At 44.6% G+C, this 14,970-nt stretch overlaps 1 protein-coding gene across 1 annotated transcript in view; it reads left to right on the top strand.

Annotated features, from left to right (window-relative positions):
* SLC5A8 (solute carrier family 5 member 8) overlaps positions 1-14,970 on the top strand; it is a 77,025-nt gene that overhangs the window by 38,263 nt on the left and 23,792 nt on the right. The window contains exons 3-8 of the mRNA XM_068123312.2: positions 7,994-8,045; positions 8,165-8,232; positions 8,943-9,097; positions 9,334-9,474; positions 13,205-13,334; positions 14,377-14,465. Of these exons, the coding sequence (XP_067979413.1) occupies positions 7,994-8,045; positions 8,165-8,232; positions 8,943-9,097; positions 9,334-9,474; positions 13,205-13,334; positions 14,377-14,465 (635 nt within the window). The remainder of the gene's footprint in view (positions 1-7,993; positions 8,046-8,164; positions 8,233-8,942; positions 9,098-9,333; positions 9,475-13,204; positions 13,335-14,376; positions 14,466-14,970) is intronic.

Raw genomic sequence — 14,970 nt, 5'->3', positions numbered from 1 at the left:
AGCTCTGATTTCCTGTTTGGCATTGAGGACCTCCATTAATTGTTGAGACAGCAGAAGCAGCAAGTCCAGAGTGGAATGACCTGGTCTGAATCCAAATTGATGATCCGAGATCAAGCCATTGGAGAAGAGAAAGGATTTGATGTCAGAAGCGATGATTGATTCGATGACCTTGCTGATTATTGGGAGCAGGCTGATTGGTCTGCAGTTGCAAGGATCTGTTTTTGCACCTTTTTTGTGTAAAGCGGTAATGTTGGCTGATTTCCAAGCAGATGGCAGATGATGTTGAGCAAAGGGGAGGGTGAAGAGAATAGAGAGAAGGTGAGATAGAGCGGCAGAGAAGGATTTTACGACCCGAGGGCTGATGCCGTCTGGTCTAATTGCAGAATCAGAGTCGAGGTTTGACAGAAACTTCTCCACCTTGTCAGGAGAGAAGGACACAGAGTTCAGGAGCAGCTGGGTTCGACTGGGTAAGGTGGTTACAGAAAGAGATGGGTTCAGGACACAAGATTTTGAGGCAAACACAGAGTTGAGGCATTCGGGGGGGGGGGGGGGGGGGGCTGCAATGTCGGCTGTGTAGCCGTTTGAGGTAAAGGAGGGGGATGGAAGGGGAGCAAACACCATAAACAGATTTGACCAGACGCCTCCAGGATTTGGAGGAGGGAGACAGGTTTGAGAGTTCAGTCTTGAGAGTAGAGAGATAGTGTTTCCTGGCTCTCCTGAACGTAGACACACACTTGTTCCGAGCTTTGTGAAAGGAACTGAGATTGCCTTCAGTTGGATTTGCCTTCCAAGAGGAAAAAGCGGATTATTTCATGGCAACTGCCTCACCACAAGATTCAGTACCATGGACGGGAGGAAGGGTATGATGACTGAAGACGAGATGTAATAAATCTGTGCATGAGAGAGAGAAGTTTACTTTGTAAGAATTCCCAGGAAGAGTTGATGTCAGAGGCAGTAAAGATGGGTGGATAGATGTTGGTCCATGTTGTTAGACAGCGAGATGTAAATTGAGTCATCACTGTTTGGAGGATGGTACATAACACATATGAACGAAACGTGGGAGCGGAGGGGAAGCCATAGCCAGAGGTACTCCTGGGGTGGGTGGAGAAAGGGCAGTGCAAGGAGAGTGAGGAAGAGAGTTTTTGATAAAGATAGCAACCCCACCACCAGGACGAGGCTCAGGTCTATCATACCAGTGGAGGGAGTAACCTGGAAGAGATATTAAGGAATGAGAGACATCTTGAAGGAGGGAAGTTTCTGTTAAGCAGATTACGTCTGGTTTGGCAGAAGGAACCTGTATGGAGAGATCAATCACGTTTGAGCGAAGGCCCCGGATGTTTGAGGTCCATACCGTTAAGGAAGAGGGGTTAGGGAGGGGAGGGGTAGGGTAAGATGAGTGGTGAGAGGGGGAGGTAGGGAGAGCTGTTGATCGTGTGCCGTAGATTGCAGAAGAGCTTGGAGAAAGGGAAGGATGAGGAGGACAAAAGGTTTGATGGTGATGGGATGAGGCACATTGAGGCGTTGTTTGAGGGGGGAGTTGTTAGGGCAGAGCAAAGTCGAACGTTGAAGGAGGTGGAGGTATGAGATATGGAAGGGAGAGGAAGGTGGGGAGGAGGCAGCTTTGAGGAGGAGGGGGGAGAATTGGAGAAAGATGGTAGGGGGGAGATTTAAAGGGGTGGGGTGGGGAGGGTAATTTTGATGGGGAGGGTGGGGGGAGGAGTTTTGAAGGGGAGGGGTGAGGGGGGAGTTTTGGAGGGGAGGGGTGAGGGGGGAGTTTTCAAAGTGGACAATTAATGACGAATGAACATTTATTACAAACTGGGTTTATTGTGATTTTCAAGTCATAGATCCGTTTGAAAACAATAGAGGAGAGGTGGAATGAAAGTGCGTTTTGAGAATGTAGAAAGGAAAAACTGTAAGAGATTGACTTTTTTAAAAAAATGGAATGAACTGAAGAGGAAATTGAAAAAAGCCTTTTAAGTAGGAAGAAAAACATCATGTTGTAATATACCACTGAATAAAACACTGCAGGGGAAAGTTTGAACATATTTGAATGATATTTAAACAAAACCATGAAAAACAATCTGGTAAAAGACCCTGAAGTGAGGACTTAGATCTGAGAAAGAAGGAGAAAGGGTTGAATGAGTATGGTGGAAACTAGAATTGGAAAGGTGAGTATCGGCTGGAGAGGTAGAAGAAAAAGGAGATAAAGGAGGCGGGGCGAGACAACAGCATGTGGTCGTGGGAGAGAAGGAATTTTTTAAAATAATTTTTTGTATTTAAAACGTTAGATAAAGGGTAAAATGTTTGGAGGAGGTCGGGGGAGATAAGAAAATCAAAGAAAAAGCAATACAGCGAAGGAAATAACTTAAATTTACCAAATACCGACAAGACGAGGGAAGCCTCAAGGGACCAGGCCGCGCACGCGGTACGAACAAAAATTAGACTCATGACACACAAGTTTGCATGAATTACAAACCAAAACGAATTAGAAACACACAGTAACACATACACAGTTAAATATCCAGTGGAAATTTGACAAAGACACAAATGGGAAAATACTTAACTTTGATGATGTTGAGAGTTCGAAGGACGCTTCCTCGCCAGAACGTTGTAGACGGATTCGCATATTTGTTGTGTCGTGTGTGTTTATTCGTTGTGGGTTTCGGTAATCAACCCATGTGCTCTGTCCAGGTAAACACTTTGGTCCCCTCACTCTTGCATGACAGACCAACTGCCATTTCCGGCTATGCACCTCGGAATTAAGGACCTTTATCCAGCGGTGTTAACCGCCTGGCTGACTAGACAATATAAAACTTCTAGAATCTAGATGCTGTCCCAACGTGTATCAGTGAACGTCTCATGACTGTGCGACTCAAACTTGACATTGAACACTATGCTACCATCATCAGCGCATACGCCCGCCCCTACCATGACAAACACAGATGAGGTTGAAGAGCAGTTCTACGATTACCTTTCTGCAGTTATACAGTCAACATCTCATAGTGACAAGCTTATTTTGTTGGGGGGACTTCAACGCCTGAGTGGGACATGATTATGTTGCGTTGAAAAAGGTGATTGGACACCACGGCATCGGCAAACAGAACTACAATGACACTTTGCTGCTGATGCTATGTTCAACCAATGAACTCGTCATGACAAACTCCTTGTTCCAACAAGCTGATAAATACAAAGCTTCTGTACATGAATGTATCCATACTCTAACATTCGCACCTCATTGATTTTGTCAATGCCGGGCAAAGTGACTGACATGATGTCAAGCATACATGTGTCATGAGAGGCTCTGACTGTTGGTCTGATCACAAGCTTGTAAGGAATATAATGTCACTTACGATCAAGCCTCCCATGAGAAGGCAAACCTGCTACAAAGCCCAACACTCAACAGATTAAATGCAGCGATGTGCAATCACAGCTTCAGCATCATATCAATGCCACCTTGGAACAATTGGATATACCTACTACCAATGCCGAAGCGGGATGGGCGATTTTACAAGACATCACCTTCAGGGCAGCTTCTCGGCTTCGCAAAGCATAGTCACAAAGACTGGTTTGACAAGAACGCCTCCCAGATTAATAGTCTACTTAACTCCATGCCTGCGGCTCCCCTCTGCTGGATTGACGACAGAGGCTCAGCGAGCAAACACTCTTCTTACCTGCAACGTAGGAGGCTTGTGCAGTCAAGACTATAGTGCCTTCAGAAAGTATTCCCCCCTTTTGATTTTTTCTCATTTTGTTTTGTTTCAGCCTGATTTAAAAATGGTTGAATTGAGATTTGTCACTGATCTACACATAATAGCCCATAATCTCAAGGGGGAATTTTTTTTGGAAACATTTACAAATTAATGAAAAGTAAAAAGCTAATTTGTCTTGAGTCAATAAGAATTCAACCACTTTTCTCTGACACTCCAAATTTAGCTCAGGTGCATCCAATTTCCTTTGATCATCCTTGAGAGATGTCTTTACAACTTTATTAGAGTCTTCGTGTGGCCAACTCAATTGATTGGATGTGATTTAGAAAGAAACACACCTTTCTAAATGAGGTCCCACAATTGACAGTGCATGTCAGAGCAGAAACTCTACAATGAAGTCCAAGGAAATGTTTGTAGAACTCTGAGATAGAAATGTGAGGAGGAATAGACCTGGGGAAGGGTATAAAACAATTTCTAGAGTGTTGAAAGTTCCCAAGAGCAAAGTGAGCTCCATCATTAGGAAATGGAAATAATATGGAACGACCCAGACTCTTCCTATAGCTGGCTGTCCGACCAAACTGAGCAACCAGGCAAGAAGGACTTTGGTCAGGGAGGTCACCAACAACCCAATGACTACTCTGACAAAACTACAGTGTTCGTTGGCTGAGATGAGAGAACCTGCTGGAAAAACAGCAGCAGTTCTCTGCGCACTTCACAAATCTATGTTTTATGGCAGAGTTGTCAGATGGAAGCCACTCCTGAGAAAAAGGCACATGACAGCACCCTGGGAGTTTGCAAAAAGGTATGTGAAGGAATCTGAGAGCATGAGGCAGACGATTCTGTGGTCTGATGAGAGGAAAATTGAACTCTTTGGCCTGAATGCAAAGCGCTATGTCTGGCGGAAACTGAGCACAGCTCATCACCCATCTAACGCCATCCCTACCATGAAGCATGGTGGTGACAGCATCATGCTTTGGGGATGATTTTCAGCAGCAGGGACTGGGAGACTTGTAAGGATAGAGGGAACAATGAATGGACCCAAATACAGGCCAAAACTTGAGGAGAACCTGTTTCAGAGTGCAAAAGATCGTAGACTGTGATGAAGATTTACGTTCCACCAGGCCAATGACCCCAAGCATACAGTCAAAGCAATACTGGAATGGCTTCAGAACAATAATTTGAAAGTCATTGAGTGGCCCAGCCAAAGTCCAGACTTGAATCCCATTGAGAATCTGTGGAAAGACTTGAAGATTGCTGCTCACCGATGCCCCCCAACCAAGACATCACAGAGCTTGAGTAAATCTGCAAGGAAGGATGGGAAAACTCCTCAAATCCAGATGTGCAAAGCTGATACTGACATAACCATGAAGACCTGAACCTGTAATCACTGCCAATGGTGCTTCTACGAAGTATTGACTCAGGGGGCTGAATACTATTGCAAATTATATATTTCTGTATTTCATTTCCAATTAATTTACGAAACTTTCTAAAAACATATTTTTACTTTGTCATTATGGGGTATTTTTTTGTAGATCGGTGACAAAAAATGTAAATTTAATCAATTTTCAATTTAGACTCACAACAAAATGTGAAATGGTCAAGGGGTGTGAATACTGTCAAGTGATTACCCTTGGTGAACACCTTAGGGTAGCATGGTAGGCCAAACGAGCTATACTCCGAGGCACTCGGTTCAAAATGTGGCGGAGTTAATACACGTAGGGGTGGGGGGGGGGGGGGAGAGGGGGCGTGGGGGAAGGGGAGGAGGAGGAGAGGGTGTGGGGGAAGGGGAGGAGGAGGAAGATGCCCAAAGAAATAACTTAACCGAAAACGGATCTGAAGTGTCCAAAAATACCAGGTTTATTCAAAGAAATGCCGGTAATACAAAATAAAACACGGCAAAACAAAGTTTCCTATATGGAACGCTCCCGCAACAGACCCAAACACGCACACAGGGAAAGATAATGATATATAAAATAACTGTGTGTGGTTATTTCATGCACTTAGCTCTGATCACTGGTGGGGGGGGGGGGGGAGGGGGTCTCGCACTGTTAGGCCTAACCGAGCGTCCTCTCACTCCTGGCCTCGCCGAGCGCTAAGCAAACAGGAATTGTCGCGCAGCTCCTCATTCCCATCTCTTGGTTCGCAACTCGGCCTCCTCACAATCCCCAGCAAGGTCTCGGCACACTGTCGCCCGCACTGAGGTCCAGAACATGAAGAAAGGGGGCGAATCGTCGGCACACAACCGTCTCCACCAAAGTCCGGGCCCAAGAGAAAAAATGTCTGCCGCGCTAGTATTTTGTCCGGGCCGCTCTGACGTCATCCGTTCTCTTCACCCATCAGCCAGTCCCATCTTTTCAATCCTCTCTGTCACTCAATGCCCCGACCAATCACGGCTCTCTAGGGCGTGGCCTTTGGCCTGCCTGTCCGTGCGGTGATGTAGCGGCTGATGTAGCGGCTTCTATGCCAGCGGTATTGTTCATGCCTGGCTTCCGGTGGTTTTATTATTAATTAGTGAAGTTAATGGGCGATTTTTACTTGTGTCTAATGTGGTGCCATAAGGGACATAGGGATAAATTACAGAGGGAACAACATACAGGGATTTAATTAACATAATCCCTGAGCTAAATAACATGCCCCCCTCCCCCCTCCCCCATGATGGGGACGAATATACAAGCTTAATCTGAACACACGGTCTAAACAAGTACTTATTACATCAAGGTTTCTACACGACATTCGGAGCACCTACCTATACAAATCTACCTGGACTAAAGTAATCACTGCCTACCCCCTACAAACATAACAATACTTTCTGAAAGCACTGTATGTTCCATGAATAACATCTGGTGGGCAGCAAGAGCGGAAGAAATTCAGGAGTAAGCCGATACAATGTCACAGACTGGGCAAACAAGTGGAACATGTCTTTCAATCCTGACAAATCTCACACTCTTACGATGTCTCTCCGAAAAGACCGACTGGACAACCCTCCCATCCACTTTCTGAATAATCCTCTCCAAGAAGTTCTGTCACTCAAGCTTTTGGGTCTCACTATCTGCCATGATCTTTCCTGGGAAAACCACATTTCCAAGTTGGCTTCCAAAGTCAGTCACTGGGCATCCTCCGTCGTGCAAAGTCCTTCCTTGGCACACCTGAGCTCCTCACCACATACAAGGCTTTCATCCGCAGCTCAATGGAATACTGCTCTCCCCTCTGGGCTGGTGCTCCTGCCTCACACCTAGCTCGTCTTCACGCTGTTGAAACCAAAGCGTTCAGAATCATTGGAATCTCCCGCGATGAAGCTATCTCCGAGGGCCTTTCATTTACTCACCGCAGGCAGGTTGGTGGTCTTTCCGTCTTCTACCGACTCCTCTCCGGCCTTGCTCCCCCAGCTCTCTCTGGGCTCTGTCCCCCAAATATTCCTACAGGTCGCACAAGATCTGCCTGCAACCCTCTTATGGTTAAACTGCCAAAATCAAGACTCTCTGCTCACCTTCACTCCTTCATTACTCTTTTCTCCCGCCTCTGGAACAAACTCCCTCATTCTCTTCAATCCCACTCCTCCCTCCAGGTCTTTAAAACAGCTGTTCACCACCATCTCTTATTTTCCCCCATCCAAAACCTTGATCTTTTCTACCCCTGCTAATTTCACCCCAAATCCACTTTTTTGAAATACCAACTTCTTTCCTGGAAGTCCTTGGTGTCTTTATGTTTTATACTTCTCCCACCCCCTCTCCTCCCCCTTCCCACGCCTCCTCCACCCAAGCCCTCTCCCTCCCACACATCTCCCGATGTCCCTGCTCTCAAATGTTGTGTTTGTGTGCTTCCCCTTCTCTCCCCATCTTGTCCAACGCTCCCTCTTTTTATATATTTTGTTTGTCTGTTTGATTTTTTTTTTTGTGATAAATGTTAACTCTTTCACGAGCCTCGATTCTGTATACAAAAAAGAAAAAAATGGAAGAAAAATAATTTAATGTGATTCTGTGCTGGTCTAAAGGCAGCAAGAAAGGAAAACCTGCCGATGTCTATCTCTGCAAGTACCCTTCTATACCTACGATGTTTGTGGTAGATGCTGTGTGGGTCCCCATTGGCCTATACAGCCATTGCACAATGTACAATGCTTACTCAACATGCCAACAAAGTGGGGAGACTTGTCGGAAGTGATGATGCACACTATCATCATCATCGTGTTATTCCTTTCTGTTTATCTGTGTCAATATAACAACGTTTGATGGGTTTGGCCCTGTTAGACACTTAACCCAAACTTATTGTTTGTGCCTTTTGATCAGATATTGTACACTGGGATCGTTATCTACGCTCCGGCTCTTGCACTTAATCAAGGTGAGCTCACCTCAAGGCCAAGCTTGTGCATCAGCTTGACTTTCATAAAAGAGAATTCCATTAAAAAAAATTGTGGTTAATTCTGTCTGTTGTTTCTAAATTCGCTTGATGTTTCACAGTCACGGGGCTTCACCTTTGGGGTGCAGTTGTTACCACTGGCATCGTTTGCACTTTTTACTGCACGTTGGTGAGATCAGTTCTTCTTTTTGGTAAAGTATGGTAGAACATAGAGTCCCCAAACATTTGATCGAGTAAGCGTATTATTTCTAAACGTGTGGGCCTATCATAGGTTTATACCCATGAGGACTCTTGTTCATGTAGAAGTAGAGGCTTGTATAAGAGCTCTTTCTACTGAAAATTAAAGAAGACCCTTGTATCCATACTCATAAATAAATACAAAGCTACAGTACATGGATGCTACCTTATCAAATCTTATCAAATCAAATCTTATCATGAGTCTTATTAAAATCCTTCAAATACATACCTTGGCTGACATGATGACCTAGAGGTACGCACACTCGCTTGTAGCCAGTGTTTGAATATTCAGACCCAGCCCTAAACTGTCATCCTGGTGTTTCACAGGCAGGGTGATTCATCAATGCGTGTGCCGTCCCTAGAATGGACGTTAAACGGGCCTCCCATCTACCAGCATTTGTTGGTGGACCTTAAAGATCCCTTGGTGTCCTTCACCGACACCATTAACAAATTCCAGATTCCTGCCCTAACCAGCAGAGGGCATTGCATCAATGGCACAGCGGCGCCCTCAGCCAATGATGCTACCCTGGCCGCCTTGTGCTGCATACGAACGAAGAAGTCCATACCTTTCCCGAGTACAGAAGAAACAAACGTTGTTCTTTCTTCTCTCGTCCCAGACGTAAGTGAAGTTCTTTTTTGCAGGGTGGTATCAAGGCTGTGGTATGGACTGACGTTTTCCAAATTGGAATCATGTTTACTGGCTTTTTGGCGGTCCTCATCCGTGGCTGCATCGTGTGTGGTGGCATTGAGTCTGTGTGGAACACATCCTACTATGGAGGTCGGCTCAATTTCAACAAGTAAGGCCTATTTTTTGGTTATTTTTTTTATTTCTAGATGCTCAGCCTAATTTTATTTCTAGATTCGTGATGCTCGGTCTGCTGCATTTAAAGAGATTCACCTGCATGGAATGGTGTTGTGTTTGAACCATAGAGTATTGACCTATCGATGCCTGGCTGTGACTTAAGATTTTTGAAAATGGTGGGATTCCAATGCATAAAGTTTTATTGACACATCTCCTTGGCCTTATGTGCAGTTTCGACCTGAGCCCACTGAGACGACATACCTTCTGGACACTGGCCATCGGTGGGACATTTACATGGACTTCGCTATACGCAATCAATCAGGCACAAGTTCAGCGTTACATTTCCTGCAAAAGCCTTCGCCAAGCACAACTGTGAGATATATTTCTTATCATTTGTCGTTTTTGCTCTGATTGTATACTGTGTTGTTTGGAAAAGCTAGGTCAATGCGCATCGTGTCTAAGGGGATCTATCAGGGGGTCAAAGTGAATCCATCTCTAAATGATGAGAATCACTTTAAAAAATTGAAAAATTATCGTATCCGGATTAGGATCTTCACCAACAACGAAGCAATTCGTCCTTCTCACACACTCAACCTGTCCATCAAGATTCGTCCGAATCCATCCATAACTTTTGGATATATCCTGTTATATATCGTTTTTGACCCTATTTTTTTGTATACAAGATCGAGGCTCATGTAAGAGCTAACATCAATCGCAAAAAAAAAAAACGGACACACAAAACATACAAAAAAGGGAGCGGGAGACGAGATGGGGAGAGAGAGGGAAGCACACAAGTACAACAGAAGAAAACAGGGACATTGGAAGATCTGAGGGAGGGAGAGGGCTTGGGGGGAGGAGGCATGGGGAGAGGGGTGGAGGGAGTTGGGGCAGAGAGAGGTATAAAACATATGGAATATTAATACTCAATATATGAATACTCTGGTGAAGAATCACTTTTAAAAATCTCGTATCCGGATCCGGATCTTCACCAAAATCGAATCAAATTCATCCATATCAAATACCCAACATCTCCACCAAATTTCCTCCCAATCCATCCATAACTTTTTGAGATATCCTGTTCACAAACAGACGTGAAAACATAACCTCCATCCACCTTCAGTGACATAGGTAATGATGGATAGATGTGATGGTGGGGTCTAGGTAGACAATGACAATGATCCAAACTAGGAACCACCTTTAGAGGCCATTTTTCCCCACAGAGCGGGGGTTGGCCTTTTTTGGGCACCGTGATCCACTTTTTGAAGCAATGTTTTATAGCCGGATGCCCTTCCTGCCGCCAACCCTGTTAGTCGCCTCTTGCAACACCCAGGGAATTACCGGTGAACTGGTACTCAATTTTCCGACTGCAGAAGGATGACAGGCTGAGTCAACCACCCTGGCGTTAATTCAGCGATCGACCGGGATGCGAACCCAGGATCCTACGATCCTAAGGCGGCACCTTAACCACTAAGCCAACACCAGGCTAATGATCCAAACTAGAAAGGAAGAAAATTGAAAGTAGGAAAGAAGCTCCCCCGATCTCTCCCCTTGTGGAACAAGCATTCTGAGTATTGTGCTGCAATTACATGTCCCCTACCAAAGTTCAAAGTGCCATAACTTTGTCAAAAATGATCAAATATGTAAATTTATGCACTGTTGATGCTGGTTTTCAAACTTGATCTGAGGTATTCTGAGACACGTGTGTCACGCCTCGCCTCGTTGATAAGCCCGCAAGGTCGCTCCGTGCAGCGGCCTGCACTGTGTGAATTATATAAATTATTACCAACTCACGGTCTGAGGTACTAGCGATTCAAGAGATATCCATTTTTATTTTATTTATATTTTCGTTTAATTAACGATATCTGCCAAACCACGTGCCCTATCGCAAATTCCAAAAGGACATTTTAGTAGACTGACATGCTGAACAGATTTGTGAAGTTTCCCCTCGATTGGATCAAAAATGAGGGAGGGGTTCGGTTTTAAAGGTTCATGCTTAAAAACGTCATAACTCTGAAACCATCAGTAATTTTTTATATTTTCCGGTTCACGATCAATGATCGATGTGTATATATATGTTGCTCAGCTTGGCTCTGCCCCTCCGGAAAGCGCACGCTGTGTAGTGTGTCGCGCTGTTGACGTTCGCGAGACGAGGCTGAGGACGCGCAGTGCGGCTTGAGGAGACCTCGAGAATAAACAAGAGATATCCATTTAAAAAAATATTTTCGTTTAATTAACGATATCTGCCAAACCACGCGCCCTATCGCAAATTCCAAAAGGACATTTTAGTGCTGAACAGATCTGTGAAGTTTCCCCTCGATTGGATCAAAAATGAGGGAGGAGCTCGGTTTTAAAGGTTCATGCTTAAAAACGTCATAACTCTGAAACCATGTGACGCATGACGTCATGCCCGCTGACTTTTTTGTTCGTCATGGGTATGCGATTCTGCCTGCAAAGTTTGGCCTCGATCTATTCAGCCGTTGCAGAGAAAAAGGGGTTTTCGTGTTTTCACGAAAAACAATATGGCGACCGAACCACGTGATCCGTGACGTCATAGTTACCATTAAAATATTCTACAGACCGAGTCCATCATATGGTGAAAATTTTATCTCAATCGGTCCTATTATTGCAGAGAAATTGGTTTTTAAAGGAAATTAAAACTTGAAATGTCACTGAGTTAAGGATCATCAGAATTATCAGAATTACCAACGTTCAAAGTGCCATAACTTTGTTAAAAATGATCGAAACGTCGTGAAGTTCGAACTTGACCTGTAACTTATCATGAGGAAACCATGTGCCAAGTTTAAAATCATTAGCGTTAAGCGTTTCGAAAAAAAAGTCCGGAAAACTGTTCTTTGCGTGACGGACTGACGGACTGACGGACTGACGGACTGACGGACTGACGGACTGACGGACGGACTGACGGACTGACGGACTGACTGACTGACTGACTGACGGACTGATGGACTGACTGACGGACTGACTGACGGACTGACTGACGGACTGACTGACGGACTGACTGACGGACTGACTGACTGACTGACGGACTGACTGACGGACGGACTGACGGACTGACGGACTGACGGACTGACGGACTGACGGATTGACGGACTGACGGACTGACGGATTGACGGATTGACGGACTGACGGACTGACGGACTGACTGACGGACTGACGGACTGACGGACTGACGGACTGACGGACTGACGGACTGACTGACGGAGGGACGGCGTGCAAACCTATAGTCCCCTCCGGTGTACACCGGTAGGGGACTAATAACAGGGTTAGAGGTCAAATTGATAATCAGTGACTAAACGTCAGGTAAGAGGTCATCTGTAGTTATGAGGGGACGAAAATATATATATTTTTAAATGGATATCTCTTGAATCGACAGTACCTCAGACCGTGAGTTGGTAATAATTTATATAATTCACACAGTGCAGGCCGCTGCACGGAGCGACCTTGCGGGCTTATCAACGAGGCGAGGCGTGACACACATGTGTCTCAGCATACCTCAGATCAAGTTTGAAAACCAGCATCAACCGTGCATAAATTTGCATATTCGATCATTTTTGACAAAGTTATGGCACTTTGAACTTTGGTAGGGGACATGTATTGTAGCGCAATACTCAGAATGCTTGTTGATTATACTGTGTGACTCTGCTGACAATTTTTTAAGGATTTAGTTATGGAATTAATGACATGGAATATGGGGTCAGTTTGTGGACATGGGTCACATTTACTGAACTTTCTACTGAGCTGTCATTAGGCCCTCAATGACAAACCTAATGAAAGAAACTGACTGTGGAGATGCTGGTTCGACATATATGATCAGAGAAACTATATGTACTTTGACTGTCGCTCTCAATAATAGGGTTGCCTAACACATGCAGGCACCTTTAATCCTTCAATCATGAAGCGTATGAGGTAAATTGATCCATTGAGGACATTTTGACCTTTCATCAAATCAAGGTTGTCAGGAAGATCCCAAGAGAATGAAAATATTTGATTTCGATCAGATAAATAGAATGTACTCACAATGTATAGTACTTCAAAACCTAGGGATTGTGTTTGTGTTAACATGGATGGATGTTTGTGCCATCAGGGCTCTTGCTCTAAACCTCATTGGTCTTCTCTTTATCCTGGTTTGTGTGCTGCTGTGTGGGTTGATTCTGTATGCTAAGTACGTCACCTGCGACCCATGGACTAGCGGAATGATTTCCGCTGCTGACCAGGTAAGAGGCGCAGCGCCGTTGATTCTTTTGTTTTGCCCGGTTGTGCGGTTTTCCGGCAATTATAATTTATTTCTGAGCATGAAATTTGTCTTAATTAGCTCTGCAAGACCGGATGTTGATGTGAGATTTTGTAAACCACTTAAAAAAAAAAATTGGGGAAAAAAAAAAATCTGCCCTGAAATATTTTTCCCGATTCTTATTTGGTCGATTTGTTTTCTAAATTAAATGTCGGTTTCTTTCCAACAATTTTTGAAAATTTTTAAAGTTTACAGTAAGTTCATAAATGCGTTAACGCGGGGTCAGCTGATAGCCTGCCTACAGGTAAGCACACTCACTTTTGAGCTGTTTGGCAACACCGCCTCTCTGTGCCAAGTGTGGTTGATGATGATGAGCTCATCTGAGATGATGATATGGACCTTTAAATGATGAGATGGACCTTTAAATGATGAGATGGACCTTTAAATGATGAGATGGACTTTTAAACTAATTGGTGTCTGGATATTTCCTTGCTGTAACAACACAAATCCCTATCTCTTCTAATTCATGGCATTCACCACTTTCCACTTCTAATACATTAGTTGTATCCTTCGCCTAACTTGTTTTGTTTCTATTTCAAGCCCAAAATACCAAAAGCCAAGTTGCTGGGCAACATTGTTTGTTTATGCTAAGCTAAGAATCTCGACCTAGGATGTATAAACTGTCATCCCTGTGTTTCACAGGCAGGGTGATGCATCAATGTGCGTGTGCCGTCCATTGAATTGGACGTCCCATCTGCCGGGATTAGTTGGTGGACTTTAAAGATGTCACGGTGTCCTTATCAAACTATTAAGAGTACGCGAACTATCCCCGGAACCATGAACACATTATAAAGTCTGCACACTCCATCGAGTATCCTGTGTCGGATTGGCCACCCGTGCGAGATTGAAACCCCTGGCCATGAAACTGCTTCGGCAGAACCAGGGCTCTGTATAAGCACATGAATCTATGAATGATTGTGAATCGGCTAAGGCGTCTCCTTACAATATTCCTGTCTATTCGCCAGCTGATGCCCTACCTCGTCATGGACATTTTCCAAGCCTACCCCGGGGTGCCAGGCCTCTACGTGGCGTGTGCATACAGTGGCACCTTAAGGTAAATTCTGGCAACCCTCTGCAAGGTGCATCTGCAGAATGTATGTATATCGTTCGACTCCCAGAGGGTCGTAGAGTGAAGACTGTTTGGTTGTTTCAAACAAAGATTTGCACACATCATTTCGATTTTTCTCGAGTTTAATATGTTCCTGTAAGCACTTACATTTCCTTCACATCGTCCACACTTCTTTTTCTTTTTTTTGTATACAAGATCGAGGCTCGTCTAAGAGCTAACATTAATCACAAAAAAAAAAAACCAACACACAAAACATACAAAAAGGGAGCGGGAGACAAGATGGGGAGAGAGAGGGAAGCACACAAGTACAACAATAGAGAACAGGGACATCGGGAGATCTGTGGAAGGGGGAGGGCTTGGGGGTAGAAGGCACGGGAAGGGAGGCGGGGGTGGGAGAGGTATAAAACACATGGACACTGCTAGGACTTCCAGGAAAGAAGTCGGTATTTCAAAAAGGTGGATCTGGGGTGAATTAACGGGGGTAGAAAAG

Source organism: Myxine glutinosa, chromosome 7 (genome assembly GCF_964187855.1).
Source record: "Myxine glutinosa chromosome 7, kmMyxGlut1.1, whole genome shotgun sequence".
Taxonomy (NCBI): domain Eukaryota; kingdom Metazoa; phylum Chordata; class Myxini; order Myxiniformes; family Myxinidae; genus Myxine; species Myxine glutinosa.
Note: the sequence above shows the minus strand (reverse complement) of the source record. Positions and strands in the feature narration are given on the sequence as shown.